This window comes from Naegleria fowleri (assembly GCF_008403515.1).
Source record: "Naegleria fowleri strain ATCC 30894 chromosome Unknown tig41, whole genome shotgun sequence".
NCBI lineage: Eukaryota > Heterolobosea > Eutetramitea > Acrasida > Naegleriidae > Naegleria > Naegleria fowleri.
Window position 1 is genome coordinate 479639 of NW_025407973.1, and position 23640 is coordinate 503278.

The 23640-nt window shown below is 36.8% G+C and overlaps 15 protein-coding genes across 15 annotated transcripts; 10 read left to right on the forward strand and 5 right to left on the reverse strand.

Moving 5' to 3' along the window:
• Window positions 1-334: 334 nt before the first annotated feature.
• On the forward strand, window positions 335-2961 carry FDP41_004904 (uncharacterized protein; the record flags this gene model as incomplete). Its single annotated transcript, XM_044708370.1, has 2 exons — window positions 335-946; window positions 1114-2961. 2 exons carry the CDS (start codon window positions 335-337, stop codon window positions 2959-2961), a joined length of 2460 nt encoding a protein of 819 aa, XP_044560942.1.
• Window positions 2962-3055: 94 nt separating this feature from the next.
• On the reverse strand, window positions 3056-3322 carry FDP41_004905 (uncharacterized protein; the record flags this gene model as incomplete). The annotated part of the gene is made up of 1 exon (XM_044708371.1): window positions 3056-3322. One exon carries the CDS (start codon window positions 3320-3322, stop codon window positions 3056-3058), a length of 267 nt encoding a protein of 88 aa, XP_044560943.1.
• Window positions 3323-3436: 114 nt separating this feature from the next.
• Window positions 3437-4138, forward strand: FDP41_004906 (uncharacterized protein; the record flags this gene model as incomplete). Its single annotated transcript, XM_044708372.1, has 1 exon — window positions 3437-4138. The coding sequence occupies one exon, from the start codon at window positions 3437-3439 to the stop codon at window positions 4136-4138; it is 702 nt and encodes a 233-aa protein (XP_044560944.1).
• A 152-nt stretch (window positions 4139-4290) lies between these two features.
• Window positions 4291-5610, reverse strand: FDP41_004907 (uncharacterized protein; the record flags this gene model as incomplete). The annotated part of the gene is made up of 1 exon (XM_044708373.1): window positions 4291-5610. One exon carries the CDS (start codon window positions 5608-5610, stop codon window positions 4291-4293), a length of 1320 nt encoding a protein of 439 aa, XP_044560945.1.
• A 447-nt stretch (window positions 5611-6057) lies between these two features.
• Window positions 6058-6786, forward strand: FDP41_004908 (uncharacterized protein; the record flags this gene model as incomplete). Its single annotated transcript, XM_044708374.1, has 1 exon — window positions 6058-6786. One exon carries the CDS (start codon window positions 6058-6060, stop codon window positions 6784-6786), a length of 729 nt encoding a protein of 242 aa, XP_044560946.1.
• A 379-nt stretch (window positions 6787-7165) lies between these two features.
• FDP41_004909 (uncharacterized protein) lies at window positions 7166-7894 on the forward strand (the record flags this gene model as incomplete). Its single annotated transcript, XM_044708375.1, has 1 exon — window positions 7166-7894. One exon carries the CDS (start codon window positions 7166-7168, stop codon window positions 7892-7894), a length of 729 nt encoding a protein of 242 aa, XP_044560947.1.
• Window positions 7895-8786: 892 nt separating this feature from the next.
• FDP41_004910 (uncharacterized protein) lies at window positions 8787-9746 on the forward strand (the record flags this gene model as incomplete). Its single annotated transcript, XM_044708377.1, has 1 exon — window positions 8787-9746. The coding sequence occupies one exon, from the start codon at window positions 8787-8789 to the stop codon at window positions 9744-9746; it is 960 nt and encodes a 319-aa protein (XP_044560948.1).
• Window positions 9747-10934: 1188 nt separating this feature from the next.
• FDP41_004911 (uncharacterized protein) lies at window positions 10935-11294 on the reverse strand (the record flags this gene model as incomplete). Its single annotated transcript, XM_044708378.1, has 1 exon — window positions 10935-11294. One exon carries the CDS (start codon window positions 11292-11294, stop codon window positions 10935-10937), a length of 360 nt encoding a protein of 119 aa, XP_044560949.1.
• A 537-nt stretch (window positions 11295-11831) lies between these two features.
• FDP41_004912 (uncharacterized protein) lies at window positions 11832-12884 on the forward strand (the record flags this gene model as incomplete). Its single annotated transcript, XM_044708379.1, has 1 exon — window positions 11832-12884. The coding sequence occupies one exon, from the start codon at window positions 11832-11834 to the stop codon at window positions 12882-12884; it is 1053 nt and encodes a 350-aa protein (XP_044560950.1).
• Window positions 12885-12925: 41 nt separating this feature from the next.
• Window positions 12926-13657, forward strand: FDP41_004913 (uncharacterized protein; the record flags this gene model as incomplete). The annotated part of the gene is made up of 1 exon (XM_044708380.1): window positions 12926-13657. The coding sequence occupies one exon, from the start codon at window positions 12926-12928 to the stop codon at window positions 13655-13657; it is 732 nt and encodes a 243-aa protein (XP_044560951.1).
• A 715-nt stretch (window positions 13658-14372) lies between these two features.
• On the forward strand, window positions 14373-15002 carry FDP41_004914 (uncharacterized protein; the record flags this gene model as incomplete). Its single annotated transcript, XM_044708381.1, has 1 exon — window positions 14373-15002. One exon carries the CDS (start codon window positions 14373-14375, stop codon window positions 15000-15002), a length of 630 nt encoding a protein of 209 aa, XP_044560952.1.
• A 1632-nt stretch (window positions 15003-16634) lies between these two features.
• On the forward strand, window positions 16635-17477 carry FDP41_004915 (uncharacterized protein; the record flags this gene model as incomplete). Its single annotated transcript, XM_044708382.1, has 1 exon — window positions 16635-17477. One exon carries the CDS (start codon window positions 16635-16637, stop codon window positions 17475-17477), a length of 843 nt encoding a protein of 280 aa, XP_044560953.1.
• A 219-nt stretch (window positions 17478-17696) lies between these two features.
• FDP41_004916 (uncharacterized protein) lies at window positions 17697-19673 on the reverse strand (the record flags this gene model as incomplete). Its single annotated transcript, XM_044708383.1, has 1 exon — window positions 17697-19673. The coding sequence occupies one exon, from the start codon at window positions 19671-19673 to the stop codon at window positions 17697-17699; it is 1977 nt and encodes a 658-aa protein (XP_044560954.1).
• Window positions 19674-20100: 427 nt separating this feature from the next.
• FDP41_004917 (uncharacterized protein) lies at window positions 20101-22178 on the forward strand (the record flags this gene model as incomplete). Its single annotated transcript, XM_044708384.1, has 3 exons — window positions 20101-20521; window positions 20704-21065; window positions 21183-22178. 3 exons carry the CDS (start codon window positions 20101-20103, stop codon window positions 22176-22178), a joined length of 1779 nt encoding a protein of 592 aa, XP_044560955.1.
• A 161-nt stretch (window positions 22179-22339) lies between these two features.
• FDP41_004918 (uncharacterized protein) lies at window positions 22340-23621 on the reverse strand (the record flags this gene model as incomplete). Its single annotated transcript, XM_044708385.1, has 3 exons — window positions 22340-22713; window positions 22953-23196; window positions 23370-23621. The coding sequence occupies 3 exons, from the start codon at window positions 23619-23621 to the stop codon at window positions 22340-22342; spliced, it is 870 nt and encodes a 289-aa protein (XP_044560956.1).
• Window positions 23622-23640: the final 19 nt, after the last annotated feature.

The following is a 23640-nucleotide window of genomic DNA, read 5'->3' on the forward strand; positions in this document are numbered from 1 at the left end:
TGCAAACTCTTTTCGGGTTTCTTCTGGTGTTTGAAATGAAAACTCGAATTGGTTTTTTCATGTCTCAGAAATGATGGTGTGGCCTTTTATGTTTCAACGGTTCCTGAACTGTTGAATTTCATATCTCTTTCAAAATTAGTGTTCTGACGACAACATTCACGGCAAACAAGACCATAAAATGACAACAACAGACACGATAGTTCCATTAAGTGGCATTTGACATTGACACTTCAAAAAAATACAAAAAAGAAGACCACCACGTGACCACCCTCACACCAACAACAACAAACATAAAAATTTTAGATACCTTTCCACCACTGTTCATCATCAACACATGAACCATCACACCGAAGTCGAACTTGACGTACTGGATGGTGGTAGTGGTCACCACAACAATTTCACTCTTCAACAACCTTCCAATATCAACAATTACCATAATTATAACAGTAACAACAATAACAACATGGCATCAAGTCCACAACAAACCATGGTTGGCTCCCTCGTTTCCTCTTCAACTTCTCCCACTTTGAGTGGTGGTCGTTTATCACAATCTTTATCCACCAATCCATTCGCCACCACTCCTCTGCAGGATCCACTCAAAGCAGAAGTCCAAAAATTTGTCGATAAGAACAAGGATCATCAATGGTTTGGAATTCAATCGAATCAACAAAATTCACAAAAACAATCTCAAGGGACAAGTCCATCACAACAACAATTACTTCAAGAACAATCTGCGAAAGAGAAATTTCTATCATGTTGTTTCAGTTTACGAGTGTCCACATTGGCTACTCTGATTGTCATGTTCACGGTGATGATTTTGGCCTTTGTGGTCATTATCGGAACCATCTTACCTGTGAATTTTGGAGAACTTGAAAAAAAAGATAGTACGAATGCGTCGAAGCGATCGATGAAAGCTCTCTACGATGATTTACGTACCAATTTGGGTGTAAGTATTAGTAGTAGTACAGAATTATGTTCAATCCTCAATCATTTAAAATTGAAATGCAATATTGAACTATATATGATGTATGACATTTGATGTGCTTGTGTCATCTGATGTATTTGTGTGAAATGTATTATTTTCAACATGTTGTTTCATGACACTCACTGTAGAATTTATTACCCTTCTCTGCTTGGACTGAACCCTATAATCGCATCAATGATGTGCTCAACGGAAAACTCAATGCAACTGCCATATTCGATGATTATATGAGTTCAAACTTTCCGAGAGCCATTATGGCATCTTCTAAGGTGAATTGGGTCATTTATTACTTTAAGAATGGAACAAGAATCATTTCAAGAGGTTACAGTTTTGACACTGATACTGTCACATCTGCTCCAGACAGCATTCCAGATTTTTTAAAACAATTATCTCTTTCGAATCCACTCATGTATAATATGGACAAGTCCTATACAAGAAATGGAGGATTTGTGAACTACAAATCACAATTGATCATGCTCTCTGCTGCACCAATTACCATTTCTGATTGGGATAATAATTCTGACACGAATGGTGTTCTAGTGTTTGGTAGAATTATGAGTTCAACCTTTATTAATAGTATTGCAAATAGTGCTCAATTGTGTCTTTCCGTACATTTACTTGATGACACAAGTGACAAGGTGGTTCAAAAGTTTTCGAGTCGAGTGAAAAGTTTGAATGGAACTTATATTTTACAAACATCCTTTGATTGGCCAAATTTGGATGTTTTTGCATTTGACCCATTAGATGCTTCTATGACCCTTTCAAAAAGACAATGCTGGAAATCAGATGGTTCTACTCTCGCTGAGCAAAGATTTGCTTCCTATGTTTTGTTGAATGACATTTATGGACAACCATTAATGATTGCAAGAACTGATATTGCACGTGACGTTTATTTCCTAGGTATTCAATCCGTACTTTTAGCGATTGGTCTCTTACTTTTGGTGTGCTTATTGGCATCCATTGTTGTCATTGTTTTCGTTGAAAAGAGAGTATTGTCTCGAATTTTACGTTTGACAAGTAGAATTCAAGAAATTACTGCATCCAATGATTCAAAACAAAGAATTGCAGTGAAAGATGGACAAACCGATGAGCTTGGAAAGGTTTCCAAGAATATCAATTACATGTTAAATTCATTGGACATGCTGGTCGAACAGCAATTACAAGAACAAGAATTGCTAAAAAAACTTCTTGAAAGAATTTCTGAAGCAGAAGAAAGAACAAGCTCCATCATGAACAGCATCAAAGATATTGTCTTAACAGTCACGGCAGAAGGTGTTGTGACACATGCAAATACTGCTTTTTATGACAGATTTGGATACAGTGCTGTGGATGTTGAAGGAAGTGGTATAATTACTCTCGACAGGTTATTCCCTCAGTTAAAAGACATTGCCAAATCAGGAGATTCTTTAGGACAAGTTATTTTATCATACGATGATCAAATGACACATCCATTTACGGGTCTCACAAAGAAGCGAAAGAACATTGACTTTGAAGCTTACATTACAAAAGCCAAACAAAACAGTAGTGGTCAACACATGTTCGTTTTTGTTGGCAGAATTTCCTCTCAATTATTAGGTACCATTCCTAAATCTGGATCTCTCTTAAGCATGGAAGGAGAATTCGATCGTCTTTTACTCAATCCTGAAGAAAAAGAAAAATTCAAAACATTCTGTCGAAATGAAAAATCTGAAGAAAATATGCTCTTTATGGATGCCGTTCTTGAATACAAATCTCTGAAACAAACACATGAAAGAATGATCAAACAAGAAGCCATTATTCGAACCTTCTTGAAGGGAGAAGAATCTCCACTTGCGATCAATGTGAGTGGAACGATTGTGAAAAAAGAATTAACCTTAATTGAGAAGGGAGTTGGACAATTGGATTTATTTGACAAGTTGTATCAAACGGTGAAGAATAATCTTGCTTTGGATACGTATTCGAGATACAAAATGTTGACCAATAATGCCACTTTGAAATAATATTGATCCCATTCATCATGATGATGTTTGAAAGTTGGGTCAACTTATTTTGTTCATTCCTTATTATACACACCCAGAAAAGGTTGGCGGGCTGTCACCTGTTCATTTGTTGTATTTTTTTTGTAGAACTTGAAACTTTCATCATGTTGACGAGACCTGATCCAAAGGAGGTCATTCGATTATGACCACCATTAGATCCTCCTCCTCCTCCTCCGCCACCACCACCACTGTTGTTACTTCCAGTCGAGGAATGTGACATGGTTGATGTGGAATGATTTGCAGAATCAGAACCAACAATCATTTCAGGAGTGATGCTTGTTGTGGTGGTCATCACAAAACATGAATTTTGTGGGAAGACCATTTGGAGCTCATCTTGTAATTGGAGGAATGTTCTACAAAAAAAATACAACACCATCAAACAACAACATCATCAACAGTGTATACTCCAATTAAAATATATCATTGAATATACAACATGGTCTGGTTAGTGATTACTCACTCCGTATTGGAGAGTTTGAGAGCGGAGAAGCAATTTGATGAGAACATGTCGGTGGAAGAATTGAAGAGAAAATTATATCCCATTGTCGGAACGGAACCTCAATATATGAATTTACAAGTCTTCTCGAATGAAAAGGATGAACAACCAGTGCTGAATGGATTGGATGATTCCCGAACGCTGGCAAGTTATGGCATTCATCGGGATTGTATGCGAATTCATGTCATTGATCAAGATCCGAGCACTAAATTTGTAGGAGAAGGAGAGGAAGAAGTTGAAAAGTATGTCATTAGTGAGGAGGATTATGATAAGAGGGAAGATACGTTTAGAAAATGGAAAAAGAAACATATTGATCCTTATGTGAGCAAGACGGTGAAACCAATCTCTGCCGATGAAGAAAAGTATAACGATGTGAAATGTATTGAGGGAATTACGAAGGACAGTAGGTGTGAATTGAATGACTCCAAATTGAGAGGACAAGTTAAATTTGTTGGAAAAGTTCAATTTGCAAAAGGATATTGGGTGGGAATTCAATTGGATGAACCCATGGGAACCAATGATGGATCTGCCAATAATAAGCGATATTTCACTTGTCCTCCAAAGCATGGAATTTTCATAAGGCCTGATATGGTTACGATTGGAGATTTTCCGGAAGAAAATTACGATCTTGAGGAGTTTTAAGATTGTTAAAATCTATTGTTTAACCTTAATTATTTTTTCATCTAAGTTATTAAAGAACATTCCACTGAGACAGATAAGATTCATTTGTTCATATTTAATAATTTTCAACAATGTCTTGAGCGGTGTCTAGAGTTTAGGAAATGATTATTCTGTTAACAATAATAAGTTTTCACTTTTACTTGATGAATGTGAACACAATGACAAAGGCAAGAAGAAAACCTCCCACGGCATTTCCCAAAGCAGCTGGCACAATATTCCAAGCAAAAGCATCGGACCAGCTTAAATCCATCACATACTTCATCTCTTGTGTCACGAGTGTTGCATTCTGGGTCACGAACGCTTCTCCAAACCAAAATGTGCGAAAAGTATCCAAAATTTGCTGGAGCATGTTGTGGACCCATCGCTGCAAACGCAATGACTGGAATCGCCATACCTGCAATCTTTCCCACTAAAGTGATGGCACTCGAACCCAACAAGGAGGCCACACCAATCATGAAATTTGCAACCATTCCTGAAACAAAACACAAAACCCAGCCATTCACACCTCGGTCTTGGAATGTTTCAATTTTGTAGAGAGTGGTGTTGCTCAAAAATTGAATCAGTGACGTGTTCTGATACCAAATGAGACATCCATTCAATACAGAGCTCATCAACATGGTTCCTAATAGATAACCAACAATGCACACCATCCAATACAAGATTGAATTCACAATCGTCATGAAATGAATGTTCTTTCTTGGATTTGGCAAATGTTTCCAATCGACACCTTGATGGTGACGATTCTGTTGAGTTTCCAAATTCGTTTCGCCATGACTTTCAATATCTTGATGCTGAGGGTGTGAATTGGAAGAGTCATTTAATCTTCCGAAACATCCTCCAAAGAAAGAACAAGAGAGAATTTTCACCACTCGACAAAAGCTTCTTCTCAACATTCCAATCAAATCCTGCTTAAATAAATACACTGATACTGAAATATTGACCTCTGTAAACAAAATGCCCTTACTCAACACAATCATTGTGAAAGAACAAATGAATGAAACTCCAATCATGAGTTTCTGCATGGCCTTACTTGATAAATCACTACACAATAAACCACTCAAAATGGTACCAATCGAAAGATACAATCCACCAATGACAGAGAGAATAAAAATTCTGTAATAAGGATAAGTGTGTAAAACATCATCGCAATGATCATTGATGGCTGTGACAAGTTCGAGTTGAGAGCGGAATTTGTTTTCTCTTTTCACATCGGATCTTCGTAATAAATGTTGTTCGAATTCTTGATATCTTTGAATCAAGTTGTTGCTATTTTTTGAACTTTTTTGGAAATTTCCATGATCGAGGAAGGAAACAAGAATTAAGGAAAATACAAACAGCAATTTAAAGGCTGGGTAAAGTGAATGTACATGGTCTTGTAATTGTACTTTTAAGGAAACCAGACGACGTTCTTTATTCGAGAAGAATTGTATCATTACAATTGTAGCGGTAATCCTACTACTAGTATATATGCATCTCGAGGGACATGGAAAGGGCGCACCCCTACTTCAAGCGATCATGTCCAATAAAAGACACGAGGACTCTTTTGTTCTCCTCTCTTTGACCATTCCATTTGAGCTTCTCCTCGCACTTTCATCGCACGGAATCCTAACTTTTTAATCGAGACTCATCCCATAAGTGAAAATTGAAAGTCCATTTCCGTCCAAAGTCCATGGATCAAATACGATTCAAGAACATTACAACCGCTCAAACGAAATTATCTCTCACACACGATAAATATTCAAATCCATCATTGTTGTTGTATTTGGTCCTGATGGTTTGACGAGAGCGTGCCATCTGACGTTTTTCCTTTCCACTTTTATAATGTCGACAATGAGAATATTCCAAACACACACAACAATAAAAATCAACTACAAACAAGAATGCAAACCTCCTTCACCACATTCACCACTGAATTCCAACATCCACCTGTTCGACCACAAAAAGAATCTCTTCTCTCGAGAACCAGTTCCTCCTCTCATCGAAACGACATGTCCTCTCATCGAAACGAAAACAAACATCAAAAAGACGTCTTCCTCATGAGAGGAGATACGTCCTCTTTGTTTGTTCCATCCTCTTCGTTTCATCATCACCACCAACACCAACACAGAATTCAGAAACCTTCCAAAGTCGCCATTCAATCGTTTTCGAAAACTTCAGACGTCGACATGTGTGAGAGACCAACGTTGATGAATCCGTTGGTGGATAACAATAACCACTCAGAGAGTCATCATCATTCAAACTTGATGATGTATGTGTCACGAAAAGCAAGAAAAGTTCATACTCAACCCTATGAACAAGTCTTGTTGAATTTTGTGCCAACTTTTGAGAAACATCCTCACCGTCTTGATTTTGCACCTCTTCGAAGCACTACCATGAGAAAGAATTCGTTCGACAACAAGAAACAGAAGAATCCACAAGGTCAGAATTCTTTCTTGACGTTGTCACACTCCACTGATCAAGCATGTCAAAAAAACTTGACAACGGTATCTTCTTCTAAGGATGAAACATCAAATCCAACATTGTTAAAGAAGCAAGATGCAACAACACACAAGAAGAGCACAATGACGACTGGACGACGAATGTTGTCCATTCATGAACTTTTGAATTAAAACAAGTTACGAGTAAGCTTCTGTTTGGAAGCTCAGTAAGACATTCATTTTCAAACCTTACATCTTTTTCTTTTCTGCCAATATCTTGTTTCTTTAATTCATCCAATATCTTGTTTCTTTAATTCATATGATTCAATCATTAATTAGATAGTAAGGCCTCGACTTACGTCTGTATATATAGGAGTTTATTCATGGCACTACTGGTATATTACACCAGAATGCGCCTGGTGAGAGAAATAGGAGTTGGTAGATTGATGCTAAGATGTTTGATGTATCCTACGTGCATGTAGTAGAATAAACTCAGATTTCTCGAATCGATTTTAATCGTTGGATTACTTCAAATCTTTAATTCAAGATTTAATAAAAGATTACAAAAAAAATGTCTCAAAAAGCTTTTTCTCCAAATTCCATTCAAAGTAAGATGGAAAATTATCTCGGAAGAAATTATTTTATCTCGAGAAATGTGGTGAAAATGGAGAAATCTTTTACAGGTGCTGGAACGGATGAGCCATCCACCATGTCGGAACCATCATCATCGTCATGGACTATTTCGGAAATTTATTGGGATCAATTACCAAAATTTAAAAAGAAACAAAAATTAGAGTATGGGAGCTTGTTGAATGATTATTGTGAATGGGTGAAAGAGTTGGAAATGAAATGTTCTTTGGAACATAAAATTTCAAATTCTCACTTTGAAGAGCAGTTGAGAGGATTAGAAAATCAATTTTTAAAATTAGAAACAAAAACCAAACAATTTTTTACCACGCACAGTATTTATCGAGGTGGTGATATTGAAAAGCAATTTTACAACTTGTTGGACATTGTTCAAAAATTGTTGAAAATTACATGTTTATTTATTGAGGAACGTTTTGGAGGAGATTTGCTCCTGTCAAAAGTCAATCAATCCGTGATGAATCATGCTCAATCATTTACCACTGAAAACAACTCTGAACGAGGATTATCGACTCATTTGCAATTAATTGAACAAATTCTTCAAGAACACGTCGCTCGAGTCATGTCACGAATTGACCAATTCGAACAAGTTAAGAAATTAGAATTTGATTCAAGTGTTGTCGTCTTGCAACGAGTTGAAAAATATTCACTGTAGAGATGTATGAACAAAATGGTGCGCAATGAATCATTATGATTGTATTGGAATTCACACGATCAGAAAATTAATAATTTAATACATTCACTCTCTCTGTTTTGTCAAGGTCATCCTTAAAATGTCCTTCAAGTAGGGTGAAATTGGAGAAATGGAGCTCCTAATCATTCACACATTGGAAACAAGTGAAATTCAAGGAGTAATTCAGAAAGATAATTCAAAGTCTAATCAATTAAAGATACATCAATTTTCAAATGTTGACAAGTTATGCAATATCATATCGTTGTTATAAGTTTGCATTTTGAAGGAGAGAACCAATCTCATTCCGAACCAAATTACCAAATGTGAAATATATTGAACAATGCCAACCTATTTATAGGCTGTTAACAAAAAGGGCAAAAATTATTGAGGTACCTATTTAGTGACTTTTGGCACGTCTGTAGATTCATTCCTATTAGGGAAGTAGAAATTCTTATCGTGTGTTTAACTTCCGCAATCTCGGTTCTTATCACAAATGGTAACGCTATGTGTCTTATTCCTTTCAAATTGTGTTTGGAAAATGAATCATCAAACAAGAAGACATATTTTCAAAATGGCAACAAAGCTATCCCAATTTGTCATCAAGAATTCATTTCACGTTCCACATCTTTCCATTTTCATAAACGTTGTCCCAAATAATCATTCTGTTCACATGGGCATTTAATGTCGACATGGTCACTTACCTGATGATGGATCCCTAATGGTGAAACAAGTCCATAAATGTATCAACCAATGTTTCTGACACTCGAGTTCATATCCACAAAAAAAAACAATCCTCTCTCAACACACTTTGCTTCTTCCACACAATTTTGTTCCTTCTCCAAAAAGCCTTTCAAGATTCAGTTGTTTCTATAATATGTCCTTATTCAACACTCGTTCCTCCTCCTCCTCCAACCTTGAAGACTCTCTTTGTTCATTACTTGAAAGTATGAAACGAAAGCCTTTGGAACCTTCATTCCATGAGAATGAAGAAGAATTCAAAGAAGGCTTTTCCTCAAACAACTTGTCTTCCTCCTCTAAATACTTTTCCTATACCTCCTCCTTGACAGTTTCAACCACTTCCATCACCTGCTCCTCCTCATCTTCTTCCTTCGACACATTCAATGTGGAGAATTCTGTCCTTACTCCAACTTTTGAGAGATTGTTTGAGAACACTGTTGTCGAACAACAACATTCACCAACCATCTTCTCATCATGGGATGAAGATCATCATATCTTCAATGACATTCCAGAAATTTCAGTGGAGACTCTCGAGCGAGTTTCGTGTGGATGTGATGTGTGTTCTCGTTCTTCTTCGTCATCAATGACCCACTCGACACAAAGCCTTCCTGAATCTGACGTTTGGCAGCCATTGACAAGAAACTCTTTGGCATGGAGAGCTTCTTGTCACTTGCATCAACACAACCCTTTGAACAAACATGGTGCAGAGAATTCCATCTCTTCGCAGCAGCAAACTCTTAGATGGAATCCCTTTCTTCCTCATCTTCCAGGCGATGCGAAAACCATTTTTGGAGAATCTTCCGCTTCTGTTGACCGTGTGGATTCATTTGATGAATCAACAACCTTGTCATCATCAGTAGAACAAGAACAACAAACTCCTGTAACAGCAATGCCTTCGACACTTCAAACACCTTTGATTGGATCAAAGGAGGAATTTGAAGGCGAAACATTTGTTCATGAAAGTTCTTCAAGACAAGAACCACTTATTTCTTTTTCGAAGTCGACTCAAAAGAATTCAAAGATTATGAAACCCAAAAAGATGTTGCGAGCTTTGGAAATTCCAATGAAGTCCATTCCTCTTGGTGTAAGAAAATAAATGCTTGTATCAAGTTTTCATTAAATATTTTAATTCTCTCATTTTCAAATTTTCACTAAGAAGCTTGAAAGGAACCTTTTTAACAGGTTCATTCAATTGATAGGAAGAAAGACGTCTTGCTATACTATCATCAATATAACAAAGCTCTTTAATAATTTAAAATTAATCTGCACTTATTCTTTGTTCAGAGGTAACAATAAAAAGACTCTCATCCTGTTTTCTGGTTTCATCAATTGAATTGAATTCTTTTCATTTCTTTCATCCTTCCTTAAAAGATGAAACAATTCTTCCTTCCATTGGATAAGGAATTTGTAAAGAGGACCTTGTGATGCAATCGCTAGCGATGGACATTCTTGTAAGTGGTTGCCGCACAAGAGGATGCAGAATGTCCTCATCGCCATTCTCTTCATCTTCCTGCTTGTGCTTGTGGACACATGACCAACATTCGAACGTTGGACGAAGATGGAGCCGAGTCTGATCGTCATGTCGAAAAGAGCAAATCATACCATTGTCATCCTCATGACATGAACCGCCACAACCACACGATACTTGTGAAACTCTACTTTCAAAAGATATTTCATCCTCAAGTGCATTGTGGTGATCACTAGGGCTGTGGTGGTGGTATTGGTTCATGGCATGATGAACGGCCTTGTGTTCGTCTTCTTATGAATCTTTGGCCATTAATTGACCACGTCGAGTGGAGAGACCCTCATTCTTGTCAAACAACATTTTATGACTTCTTGTTCTTCTTTCTTTAAAGTGAAAACAGTGCAATCGAGGTGCCAATTAAATCTGGATTCACTACAAATTCTTGGCTGCTGGATTTATCTAAAGTTCTGGAAGTCAGCAGGCTGACAGCCATCTTTTTCGGCTGTTCGCTGCAGGTTTGATGAGGCCCTTGGCAAATCAACAGTGGACGAAGAGGACAACCGTTGAAGAGACTGGTTAAATAAACACAAAGACGAAACTAAAATGAAACAATAACACTCATTTACATTATATTACAAGTTGATCTGTCTCCATAGATTATGCGTTCCAAATTCTCGGCATGCTTTTTCAATTTTCGAATATTTTCAATTGCCTTCCTAGTTTCTCTTGCATCAGAAGGAACAACTTGAAATTTTGAACCATCTTCAGAAATTTTGTCGAGGTTGTTCTTTAAATTTACCAAAATGTCTTCATATGCAATCAATTTCTGTTCATGGCTTCCAAATCCAATTTATGGAATACATAAGCACCAGCAGCACTACCACCAACCAGTGCCAAACCTGATGTTGCTAAACTAATACCTCCTTTAACACCAGCTCCACCGATAACCTGATTCACGCCAGGCATGGATGGATTTATAAACATCAAAACACCAATAACAATTAAACAAATACCAAAAAACATGAGCCCACCAAAACTAAGATAAGTCATAAGTTTCTCCTTTTTTGCATCTTTTACCTTCTGAAGACTCTTGTTCAACGTTAATCTCAAACCCGAAACGTCTTCACAGATATTATTGGCATCTCCTGCTACAAGGATCCATTTTTCCAACGGTTCCATTAATAATTCTTTAACGTTAATTTGGAGATTTTCATTTTGTGAATCATATGCTTTAGCCCTTATCCATCATTAATTTGAATATGTTTTATAACTCACTGTGTGGAATTTTGTTATTAGATTTAAATTGATGAGACTGACTTGTGAAAGAACCATGATCAGAGCGGAAGCAGTGAACATGACAATGTGTGTTGTAGTGAAGAGTACAACCATGAATTTGCTGAAAAATCAATACTATGTGACGTCAATGATGTCTACGTGATGATGAATCGATTATGTGAGTTGTTCTGTAATATTTGAAAGACGAAAGTGAAGCTCGGTTCAGTCCCATTAGTCATTCCAAATTCCAAAGCATGTTCCTTGTTTCATTAGTGGTTCCAAAATTCATAAAAATTAAAACATTCCTTAAAGTTTGGGATGTTTCAAAGGTATTGGGTGGTTTCAAAGATTTTGGCGCGTTTCAAAGAATCCGAAACATTCCAAATCAGCTTCTTTTCAACTTAGCTTGGGAGTTTCAAATAAAATTTTGAATTGAAAAAAATGTCTCTCGATATCAGCAAAGAAGACGCTGTGAGATTGAGGGAAATCGAGGTCAAAAAATTGGTGGCCAATGAATGGAAGGTATTGCATGAAGAGCTGCCAATTATTCAGAAATCAAAAGGTAGAAAGGATATCAAGGATATTCCTACAATGAATAGAATTAAAGAAATAGTCTGTCAAAGAATTGGATATGTTGCTACATTCATCTTCTTACATACTGTTGGTACTATCTGTGGATGGTTAGAAGGTCCTTATCGTAATGTGGACAAAATCTTATTAATTCTTTACATGTTACTTGAAAATGAAACATTCGGATCCTTAAATGAGAGGAGAATTATCGCAAGGTCTACAATATGGAGAATTCATCACACAATTTTCGTTGAATTTTATGACCAACTTAATGAATGGGCTGACACTTGTTTGCAAAGAATGTTTTCAAATCTTATTATTCGATGTCTTACTGGTATAATTGAAAACGAAAAAGGCTTCAAGGATGGAACCACTTTTTTAGATGGTCATGATACACGTATTGAATATAGTAATTTAGCCAAATATCCTAAAAGGGAGTATTGGAGTTACAAATATAAAGATTCTGGATTAAGAACTCAAGTATTGATGGATAATCAAGAATTAGCAATTGCTATTTCGAAATCCCTACCATGTGCTCCTAATACAGACATTGGTATGTTCAAGCAAATGGAGAGAATTCCAAAACTATTAGATCCTAGTGTGGATGTATTGTATTTTGATGGTGGTTATTTCTTGGGAATTCCTGATTATATTGAAAAATTGCAAGAAAAAGGATATGATTTTGATGAGTCAAATTTCAGAACTCCAATTAGAAAACCAAGAAATCAAGATCTAACATACAGTGAAGCACAATATAATGAAGAATTTGGTGCTTTTCGTGGTATGATTGAAACATTATTCTCTCATATTGGTGAGAAATTCAAAATTTTCAATCCTCATTCAGTTGCTAAAATGAGTGGAGATTTGGAAAATGTGTGGAATTTAAAATTGCATTTGTGTTGTTTGACATTCATAGATTCGTAGAAAAATATAATATTCAAGTATTAGATCACCACAAGGAATGAATGCGTTCAGACTTTGATTTTCCTATAGAAAAGCCAAAATTATTAAGACCCTCTGTTAATGTTGTCCGTCAAAAAGAATATGCAGAGGAAAAAAGAAAAGCTCAATGTAACCTTATTGCTAAAATGTTGACAATGAGTGACACTGAATTAATGACACTATCAACTCGTGAAATTCTAGAATATTCACATAATTCTAATCCAGTACAAGTCGGTGATGAAGGATCAGAAAGCGGCTCGGATAATGAACTTCCAAGAAATCTACAAGAAAGTGATTCTGATAACGAAGGATCTGAGAGCAGTTCTGATAATGAAAGATCCAATTCGCAAGCCTCAAGATCAAGATCAGAAAGCGATTCGGATAGTGAAGGATCAGAAAGCAGTTCTGATAATGAAGAAAGATTGATATCACCAAGAAAGACACAATTCCCAAGAATAACCTCAGGCTCGGAAAGAAGTTCACAAGACTACACACCACAAAAACTTCCACAAAAAACTCCAAAATCAACTCCACAACCAAGAACTCCACAACACACCCCTATCCAAATCCAAAGGCCGGCTCTGCAAGCATCATTTAAAAAAGTTCAACAGCCAACAAAGAAGAAAACAAACAAACCAAACACTTCGGAACCTTCTTTCGGTATTGGAAAACGGCAAGCCAAACCAACAGCTGCGGCTAATCCAGAATACTACTCACCACAACAAAAGAAGCAAAGAAAGTCAACAAAACAGTAATATAAAATTGTAATGATATTTTTTTGAAGTTGAAATTCCCAAGCTAAGTTGAAAAGAAGCTGATTTGGAATGTTTCGGATTCTTTGAAACGCGCCAAAATCTTTGAAACGCCCCTGAATCTTTGAAACCACCCAATACCTTTGAAACATCCCAAGCTTAAAGGAATGTTTTAATTTTTATGAATTTTGGAACATGCTTTGGAATTTGGAATGACTAATGGGACTGAACCGAGCTTCTCCAATCAAACAGAAGGAACATTTTTGGACACCTGTTGTCATAAAAATCAATTGATCACATATTTGTGGGAGAGGTAATTACAATCTTCATTTCGTTTCGGGGTATTTTTTGTTGTAGTTGTGATTTGACCTTTTTTGTTGAACATGGACAGATTGGAATCCCTACAATAATGTATATCTTATTCCCAAATGTGGTTGGATGTATATTTGTCAAAAGGAACGTCATTGAATACCCTTGATCAGGAATAATTTCTAATGTGAGAGATTGAGGAGGACACTTGCAATATGGAAAGTCATTGTTCCTTATTAAATATTTCATCCTAATTCATGGTCATCAGTCCTGATCAGATTTTGGCAAGCAGATATGAGGCCGATCGTATGTCATGACTTGTTCTTAAATATAACATTTATGAATCCTTAAATATTTCATTCAGAAAAAACAACAACAACTTTCATAAATTACCAAAAAGACTTCTTTCATGGACCTTCTTTTATCCTCCTCCCCATCGACAATTACAACAATCACTGCTTGTGAAATTGGTCACAACAATAATGATGATGAACTCTTTCATACCTTGTTGGAAGCAGGAATGAAACGAAAACCTTTAGAACCAAGTTTCTATGAGGAAGATGATTTTGAAAAGGAAAGGGTCCATGGTTCGAACGATGTCGGTGTTGTTGTTGTTGTTAATCCTACGACGAATGAAGAAGACTCTCCTTCACCCATTCGATGGATGCCTCTCACTCTTCTTCTCTCTGATTGGAATCCTAAAAAGGAAATTGAAAAACAAGAAGAAGGGGATAGGAAGAAGAAGGAATGGAATTTTGGTATTCTTCCTCATGTTCCATCCAGTGTTGTTTCAGATCACTCCCAACAACAAGATGAGTATTTGATTGTGGATTCATTCATTCCATTGGATTGTGGAATTGAGGAAACAAATAACAGACAAGAGAAGCAATTATTTGTTCCAACAAGAGTCAAGACGATGAAGAATCGACCACTCATCATGAATAACAAGGGATCATCACTGATTCAGAAACCTAAAAAGATGTTGCGATCATTGGAAATTCCAAAGAAATCCTTTCTACGACTTGATGTTCGAAAATAAAAATGTCACAAACTTTCTTAGAAGTGTGTTGTATGACAATCCTCTGATGCATGTTGATAAAGTCAAAGGCATTAAATTGGCCAATGAAGTCTGGATGTATTCATGTGGTATTCAATAAGGATGACTCTGATAAGACAGTCCTAAAGATAATGGTTGCAATGAGGAGATAAAAGATAAATTTGGAAATTACCTTCGGTAGTTTAATTCCTGATTTGGAAAAATAAAGGACTTTTTTGCGATAAAGCGAGATAATTGGAAATTACCATTGTTACAAAATGCATCTGAATGAAAATACTTAAGGAAAGTACCACCATCGAAATTTATCATCCTCTGACATGTTGCGAATACACATTCTTCACTCTCTCTCCTGTTTGTATTTATTAAAGTAATTTGAAATTCCTTTTTTTACAAAATCCATTTCCCTCTTGTCTCTTCTCATGGTTCTCCTTTCACGGTTCACTTGATTCCACTCCTTCGTGATCCTATTAATGCATTGATGATCTTTTTGCCTTCGTTGAATCAAGAATTCACAATTAAGAAAAAACACTCCGCCAACGACTCCCTTATCGTGTTTTTATGATCATAAAAAGGGAAGACTTTCATCCATTGCATTGCACACACTCACACTCACACATTAATCATTGCTCTTTGTTGAATATATAACTCATCATAGAGATTTGAGAATGAAGACTTATTGGTTTGCCAAGACAAGTTTCTATTTCAATACTGAAACCATCACCACCACTTGTGATGATTGGAATGCTTCCCAAGAGGAACGACATGTCCTCCAAAACTTGCAAGTTCCTCCTGGAGATGAAAGATCATCTTTCGAGAGTCTTCTGAATCTTCTTCCCGGGAGTGTCTTGTGGTTGTAGTTGGCCAAGTGATCTTGTGGAAGGTTGCGAGGGTGATGGTTGTCAGGATGATCATGACGAGGATGACTTTCAATACAACTTGTCGAAGGATGATCCATGTCCTTCTTCTCTTCCTTGTGTCCACAACGCGAAAGAAGAAGAAGGAAAGGATCATGATGAGGAGCAGCATTGTGTGTGGCAACCACTCACAAGAATGTCCTTCAAGAACGAATGGAATCGTTCTTCAATCATCAGGAATCCACACAAGAGAATTACAACCATCACCACCACCACGAAAGGATCACAAATAATACCTTCTCTAATGGAACTTCTTTTGATTGGATCAAAGGAACCAGAAGAGGACGATGATCAAAAGGAAATTCACTTGAAAAGCTGCTCCTCGAGATGTGATGATGATGAAGAATTATTTCGTCTTTTTGGGAAGACAGAAAGAAAGAGTTTCAAAATCGTGAAACCCAAAAATAGGATGAGAGCTTTCTTAAAGGTGCATGTGAGGAATAAGACCATTTTGAAATAAATTGTATTGTTGAATATTTATATCTAATAGGTCGTCGTCATATGATGACATTGATTGAACCCTAATATGTCCAATACCTAATCACATCTTGAGCTTTTCAAGTGAATTTATCAAACTTACAACGTGCAAGAGAGGAATTTCATGAAGGAGGAAGTGAAAGGATTGAAATTATTTTGGAAAACGAGCAATTGGATGGTTGTTGTTATTGTTATCATACTTTAGAGAAAACAACACCAAAAAATGACGGAAAGCTCATCACTCGCTGTCTTGTTGAGACGTAACCGACCCGGAACGAAAAAGAAGGAATTGTTTGCCTGGGAGAAGAATGAATCGTCATCAACAACATCGGGTGTGTTGATACCATCATCTTCTTCAAGTAAATCATCCTCTTCTGGTGATCTGAATGATAAAACTGAAAATGAGGATCATGATGATTTTGATAATCCTTTGATTGTACAGGAAATTATTCAAAAACAAATTAGAAAGAGCAACAAAAAAGTGAAGAGAATTATATCCATTCCGAAAGTTGGTGGAAAGGGTGATGATGGTGATGGCGATGAAAACACCGCTGCTAGCTCAGGAGGAGAGCCCGCTGTGGACAAGGATGTTTGGATCTATGAACACATGAGACAATTTATGTTGGAAATCAATTTATTCATTCTCGCACACAAGGACGTATGTACAAAAGAAACACAACCCGAAATGAAAATATCATCGAACATGCTGAACAATCCGAAAAGTAACGAAGAACTCATGTATTTGTGCCCTGTTTTTACACCACCAGAATCTGTTCCAGCCATTGATTATATGGTTCACATTCATACACAATCAACAAGTGTTTTGAATGATCCCAAGCTCTTCCCTTCAAGAACACAAATCTCCAAGAAGGCCATGAAAGAAATCAAGACTCTGTGTCGAAGAGTTTATAGGATTTTTGCCTTCTCCTACTATGTACATCCCGAAGAATTCATTGCATTTGAAAAGAAGACCCATCTTGCAGAGCGTTTTCAAAGATTCCTTAAAAAGTATGACATGATGAGCTCCAAGGACTTCCTTATTCCTGATGATGCTTTCAAAGCATGAATATTGTTGTATGGTGTGCACGATGCATGTAATTTAGTATGTACAAACTAAATTGTAAATTAATGAATTTTAACTGTTGTTCAATATATTTCCATTAACTGTATACAGTAGTTAGTCCATCAATTAAATACGAATTGTTCTTAACAAATATGAGTGACAGCAACCTTCATTATTGAATAAGGAAAAATTGAATTGATTTTTCCACTAAACTCAGCGATACTACTGGTTGCTGCTTGCATGTTTCTTTATGGAAAAAGCCGTAATGGCTGCCACCACAATCACACATCCCAAAATGGAAACCAAATTATCAATCCATTCTCCCAACACGACGGATGAGAGAATCAAACCAATCACAATACGAATGGGAAACATGATGGAATAATTCGAACTTCCAATCTCTTTGGCACTCCACAATTCCAACACGGCGGCTACCAAACGATTCATCACCATGAACCAAATGAACATGAGCCACCGAATTGTGTCGTATCGTGTAAAGACTGTCCAATCTTGATACATGAACATGGGTATGAGGGGCCACAAGACAAGTAAATACTTTTGAATGTAGAACAAATCTTCGGGAGAGATTTCAGGTGCATCATTCCCATCATCATTCTCTTCTGTTGGAGTTCTGGTGATCATGATGGAAGATGCCTCTTGCTGCAGCTCTCCATCGTGAGGAGTTTCTGCATCTTCCATGCTGCCATCCCATCGATGCCATTCGGATCTCTCTCGAGCACTGAGTAAGGGTTCTTGCATGGAGGTTCTCTTCGAAGAGAGTGACGTTGATTCCTCATTGAAAGCTTCTCTTGAACTCTGGATTTCCATGCTGTGAGGATCTTCTGCTGAATCAGAGTCGTCATATTCATCAACATCAACATGAGACAATTCTCCCTTGGTAGTTTTTGCGTGGTTCATCACGAGGGCCATACTCGATTGAGTTTCAATCATGAAGACTCTTTCTCTGAAGGAAGGACTTTGAGAAGAAGCGTTGGCTGCAATTGAATGGCTATCCTCAGAAGAACCGGAGACAACTGCCTCTTCCGTTGTTGCCCTAGTAGAAGAATGGTTCAAAGCGATGGAATTCTTTTCTTCACCTGTTTTGGAAGGAGCCAATTTGTTGACAGCATTCAATTTCATGGAAAAGAAGAAACTTGAAAGCAATGAAAAGATCATACCAATGAAATCATTGGGCCATTGAAATCCACGTCCAATTTGAGAGAAATCTGGCCACCATTTCCATTGAAATTCAACTGGATTTCCGTTCGCATCTTCTGTGACTCGAGTGGCACTTGCCAAAATGATCATGACAGCACCAGTCACTGTAAAGATTAAGGTCCACAAATCCAACCATGAAAACCTTTCAGTTTTGAACACAACAATTCCCATAAAACAAATAATGAAAGGACTAGTCAGCAAGATCAATTGCACATAAGTGGAGGATGTAAAAAAAGTGGCAAAACCTCTCAAACTCGAACCAAGCACAATCGAGATTTGATACAAACACATCATTCCGATTACCTTTCGATGGCGATATAATAACTTTCCAAATCCTCCTGCTTGTCGAATATTCGACTTGACTTTTTCAATGACACTCATTCGACCATATTTGTAAAGCATTCGAGGAGTATACAGAAGGAGAGCTCCCAAGTTGGATAAACACAACAAGGTATAGGGTTGAATGGCCATTTGTTTTCCTCCATAGTGAACCAGATATCGAGAAAGAACCTCATTGGTGGACATGATGAAATGTGTCATTAAGGCACACAACCAAAAGAAGAGGAACCAAAATGTACGTCGGAGACGATGTGGTGTCGATCGATGATGATGATGATGGAGGTGATGATGATGATGGTTGTGATGATGATCAAGATTACTTTGGAGGAAACGAGTCGAGGAGGAGGAAAGTAAGTGGGTTGGTTCTGTTATTAATTCATCCTCCTGAGAATGATGGATGGAAGAACTCATCTTGAAAGTATCATGACTCTTCTCCGAGTAGTCCTCTTTATTGTTGTTATACTGATTCTTTCTCAATGCTGCTGAAAGGGGTGACCATTCATCATGATCCTCGTTCATGGTTTTCATCTTCAAGGAGGAGGAGGAGGATGGAAGGACTGAACGATCTGCTTCGACGAACCGATTCATGAATGTCCATGAGGATGTTGAGGATGCTGATGTTGAGGATGGAAGCAGATCCATCTATTATCGTGAGATTTTTTGAGCGTTTCACACAATGCCTTAACCGTAAGGCGTGTGGAACTTGGGAACTTTCGTGTTCCATTATAAAGTAAAGAGATCTTTCATCGCTGCTGGCTGCCATGGCCACCGAAAAACAATGACTGCCGATTGGAACGAATGGCTCGTTGTGGAGCCAGTTGGAGTCACCTGTCACAACAGTAGATGTTCTTTGAATCATTGCCATCACACTCTGACAAACGAGATGCCATTTGTAGTGAGCTATTTCTTTACAAACTCTATCCTTGACCTAATCGATCTTTGTCATGTCCATAAATTGAAAAAAAAGCGATTCATGCAATCTCCATAACAATCAACCACCAGAAATTGATTTGGCGTTCCCAAATCAAGATGACAAATGACATTTTGCAATGAATGATCTCCAAAAAAAATGTCTTCACAGCGATCGCCACTCAAACAAATGAAACAACACAACACCAACGACGTCTCCAAAGATGTCGCCATCTTTTCTCAATGGATCAATTCTCGATTGAAAGAAAATCCTCAAACGAGTCATCTCTCTGTCACTAATCTTTTCCAAGATGTCAAAAGTGGTGTTATTTTGTGTAATCTCTACAAAATTCTTTCACAAGACTCTTCATTCACCTACAACCAGACACCAAAAACCGATTTTCACATGATGGATAATTTACAAAAAGTCATCAACCAAATGAATGATTATTTAGAATTCCAAAATGCAAATAGTATTAAATATTCCGCGGAGACAATTTTCCATCAATCGGAAACACACGTGTTGGGACTTCTTTGGCAATTTATATTGAGATTTGATATTAAAGAAATTTCTGAAGATGGTAAGTGAATGTCTTGTTTACGTTGAAAATCATCAATAACGAAGAATGTGTCAAACAACATCATGACGTGATTGAAAATTCTTGTTTCTTTGCAATTTCCTTTTTTGAAACACAACTCACTTCTCAACTTTCTATATTGAAACACAATTGGAAATTTGTACTTTGACGAATGCACATGACAGGAAGAAGTGGTGAAGAGGCTCTTCTCTATTGGTGTCAAAAACAAACGAAAAATTATTATCCATTTGTAAATATTGTGGATTTTGGAAAATCATTTCAAGATGGTCTTGCATTTTGTGCTCTCCTTCATAATTACCAACCACAATGGATTGATTTTAAAGCTCAAACAGAATTGGAGGATCCAAAAAAGACGTTGGAATTGAGTTTTGACTTGGCAGAAAAATATTTAAATATTCCAAAATCGTTAAATGCCAATGACTTGTTGGGAACATCGGTGATTGATGAGAGAATTGTAATGACCTATGTCTCTAATTTTTGGAAATTAATGTCTCCTATTTCAAGAAATAGAAAGGATAAAAAAAAAGTAAGTAATTTCCATTTTTGTATATATAAGATCTTATCTATTTCAACCATTTCCATATTTGCATCTCGCTATGAAACACTGAAAACATTTCACACATTGAATGATTCATCAAAATAGCATGTCGTCGACGAATCATCAGTCAATTCCTCTTTCAAATCACCAAGAACATTCTTTTCCAAGAAAAGACAAACTCATTCCGTCTCTCCAACCTTTTCCTTTCGTTCGTTTATTGAAGTGGGTTTGGGTGTGAGTGATGTTCGTATCGATTACAAAAATCAATTCATTCTCGTCACAGATTATGAACACAATCGAATTAACATTTATGATTTGGAAAGTAAGGAATTTAAGGCATCGTTTGAAACTCCAAGCACACCTCGATATATTGCCGTGCATTACGATGGATTGGATTCTTCTCAACATGGAAATGAAATGAATGTTACATCTCCTAGAAATGGTAGTACGAATGGAAGTGGTGGCAATACGTTTGTCATCGTTTCACTCAGTGACGACACGGTACGAAAATATCAATTGAATTTGGAAGCAATCAAGAAGAATGCTACGGATGAAATTGCAACCTGTGTTTGGATATGTGGAACTAAGGGAAGATATTTCAATCAATTTGACATTCCACTTGGTGTTGCTGTGCATCAGGGATTGGTTTATGTCTGTGATTTTGAAAACAACAGGATTCAGGTTCTGGATGCTATGAGCGGAGAGTTTAAAGCTCAATTTGGAAGATACGGACAGAGTAAGGGTCAATTCTATGGACCACACGACATTGATATTGATTCGAATGGAAATTTAGTGGTGGCTGAATGTTGGAATAACCGAGTTCAAGTGCTGTCAAACACTGATGGATCACATCTTGATTTTGCAAATGGAAATGTTGAAATCCTCCATCCAAGAGGTGTCACTGTGGATAGAACTTCTGGAAACGTCATTGTCAGCGAGTACAGCACTCACAAAATCCATACATTTAGCTCTGATGGAAACTTATTGAGCACCTTTGAGGGAGATCAACAAAACTTCCCCTATGGAATGTGTGTGAATGAGTGGGCTGGTGAATTGTTTGTCGCTGACTATGGTTATGGTAGAATTCAAATTTACAAGTAAAAGTATTGTTCATTAAGAGTAACGCTCTTTTTATCATTCACGCTTTCTCTAGATCCATTCTTCTATTGTTGAATTTGTATGAATGGAATTTTGTTCGTGTCACAATGTGAACTTTTTTTTCCAAACTAATTAGAAATACATTTCACTAGTGAACCATGATCTTACTGCTCTTTTTTCATTCTTCGTTTGTAATCTTTTGGCGACTCGCTCGTACTTGCTTTTGCCCACATTCCCTTCTTTGATCGTTTTGCTCTTTCCTCAAGCGCCTTGTAATACATTTTATACCTTTTGTTCTTTTCAGGTGAGCCCTCAATGTAAACTTCTCCTTCTCCTTCATAACACACAGCATATCCTTTTTTTAACATGTATTCACTCACATTGAGTCGCTTCATCCACAGATAGTACCACCATTTTCTGACATATACTGAACATACAGCTCTTCCATATTGATCTTTTTTCAATAAATAGACATTGACTTTGGAATTGAGTAGAAATTTGGTGAGCCATTCTTTCACATGTTCTCCATAGGGTTGGCCTTAAATATTATAATTAATAAATTAATATTAATTAATATTGAACATAATTATATCCATCCGAATAATCGAATAATAATAATTGAACATGATCAACCATACACGATTGAAAAAAATCAAAATTCATGTACATGACGAACATTCAAATTGAATAGTTCATAAAAATGGATTGATCAGGATCATTCGATTGACCTTCTCTTTGAATATTCTCCACAAATGAATGAACATCATGATCACCTACCTGGCATTCCAAAATGAGCACATTCTGGAGCATCAATTCCAGCCAATCGAACATGAATCGTTTCCTCACTGAGAGCTTTCTTTTTCTTCATGGGTAGTAGTGAATAAATTGGACTCAACAATGGCGGAAAATGAATGATACGAAAATTATCACTATCTCCGACATGAGGCACTCGTCCAATAAGCTTTCGTTGAGATGAGAAATCTTTTTCTGTGAGTTGAGCATTGGATTTAATTCTCATGAACTGTATTCATATATGTATGAAATTTTTGAAAGAATTCATAATTTTCCAAATCAAGTAATTTCATAAAAATAAATAATGATCATTATTCAATCATGTGTTGATGTAATTGATTCATTCGCAAGTAGTAAATCGTATCATCAGCACTGCTCCATGAGAAAATTTCAGAAACCTACTCCTGTCCTGTAAATTTTTCTCCCAATTCCATAAAGTAACAAAGTGGATGCAGCAATCGTTGCGTTATGAATCAACGAAGGTGAGAGATGGCTTTCCACGTGTTTGGAATAGAATGGAAGAATTTGTTCTCGATACAGTCGCCGATCCAAATAATCGTAGGTTCCGCTTGTTTTCATTTGTGTCCATCCTGCTTGCAGTTGATGAGAAAGATAAGCCTTCCATTGGAGGAGCACTTCTTTGGTTGATGACATTTTTAAATTTTAATATTTG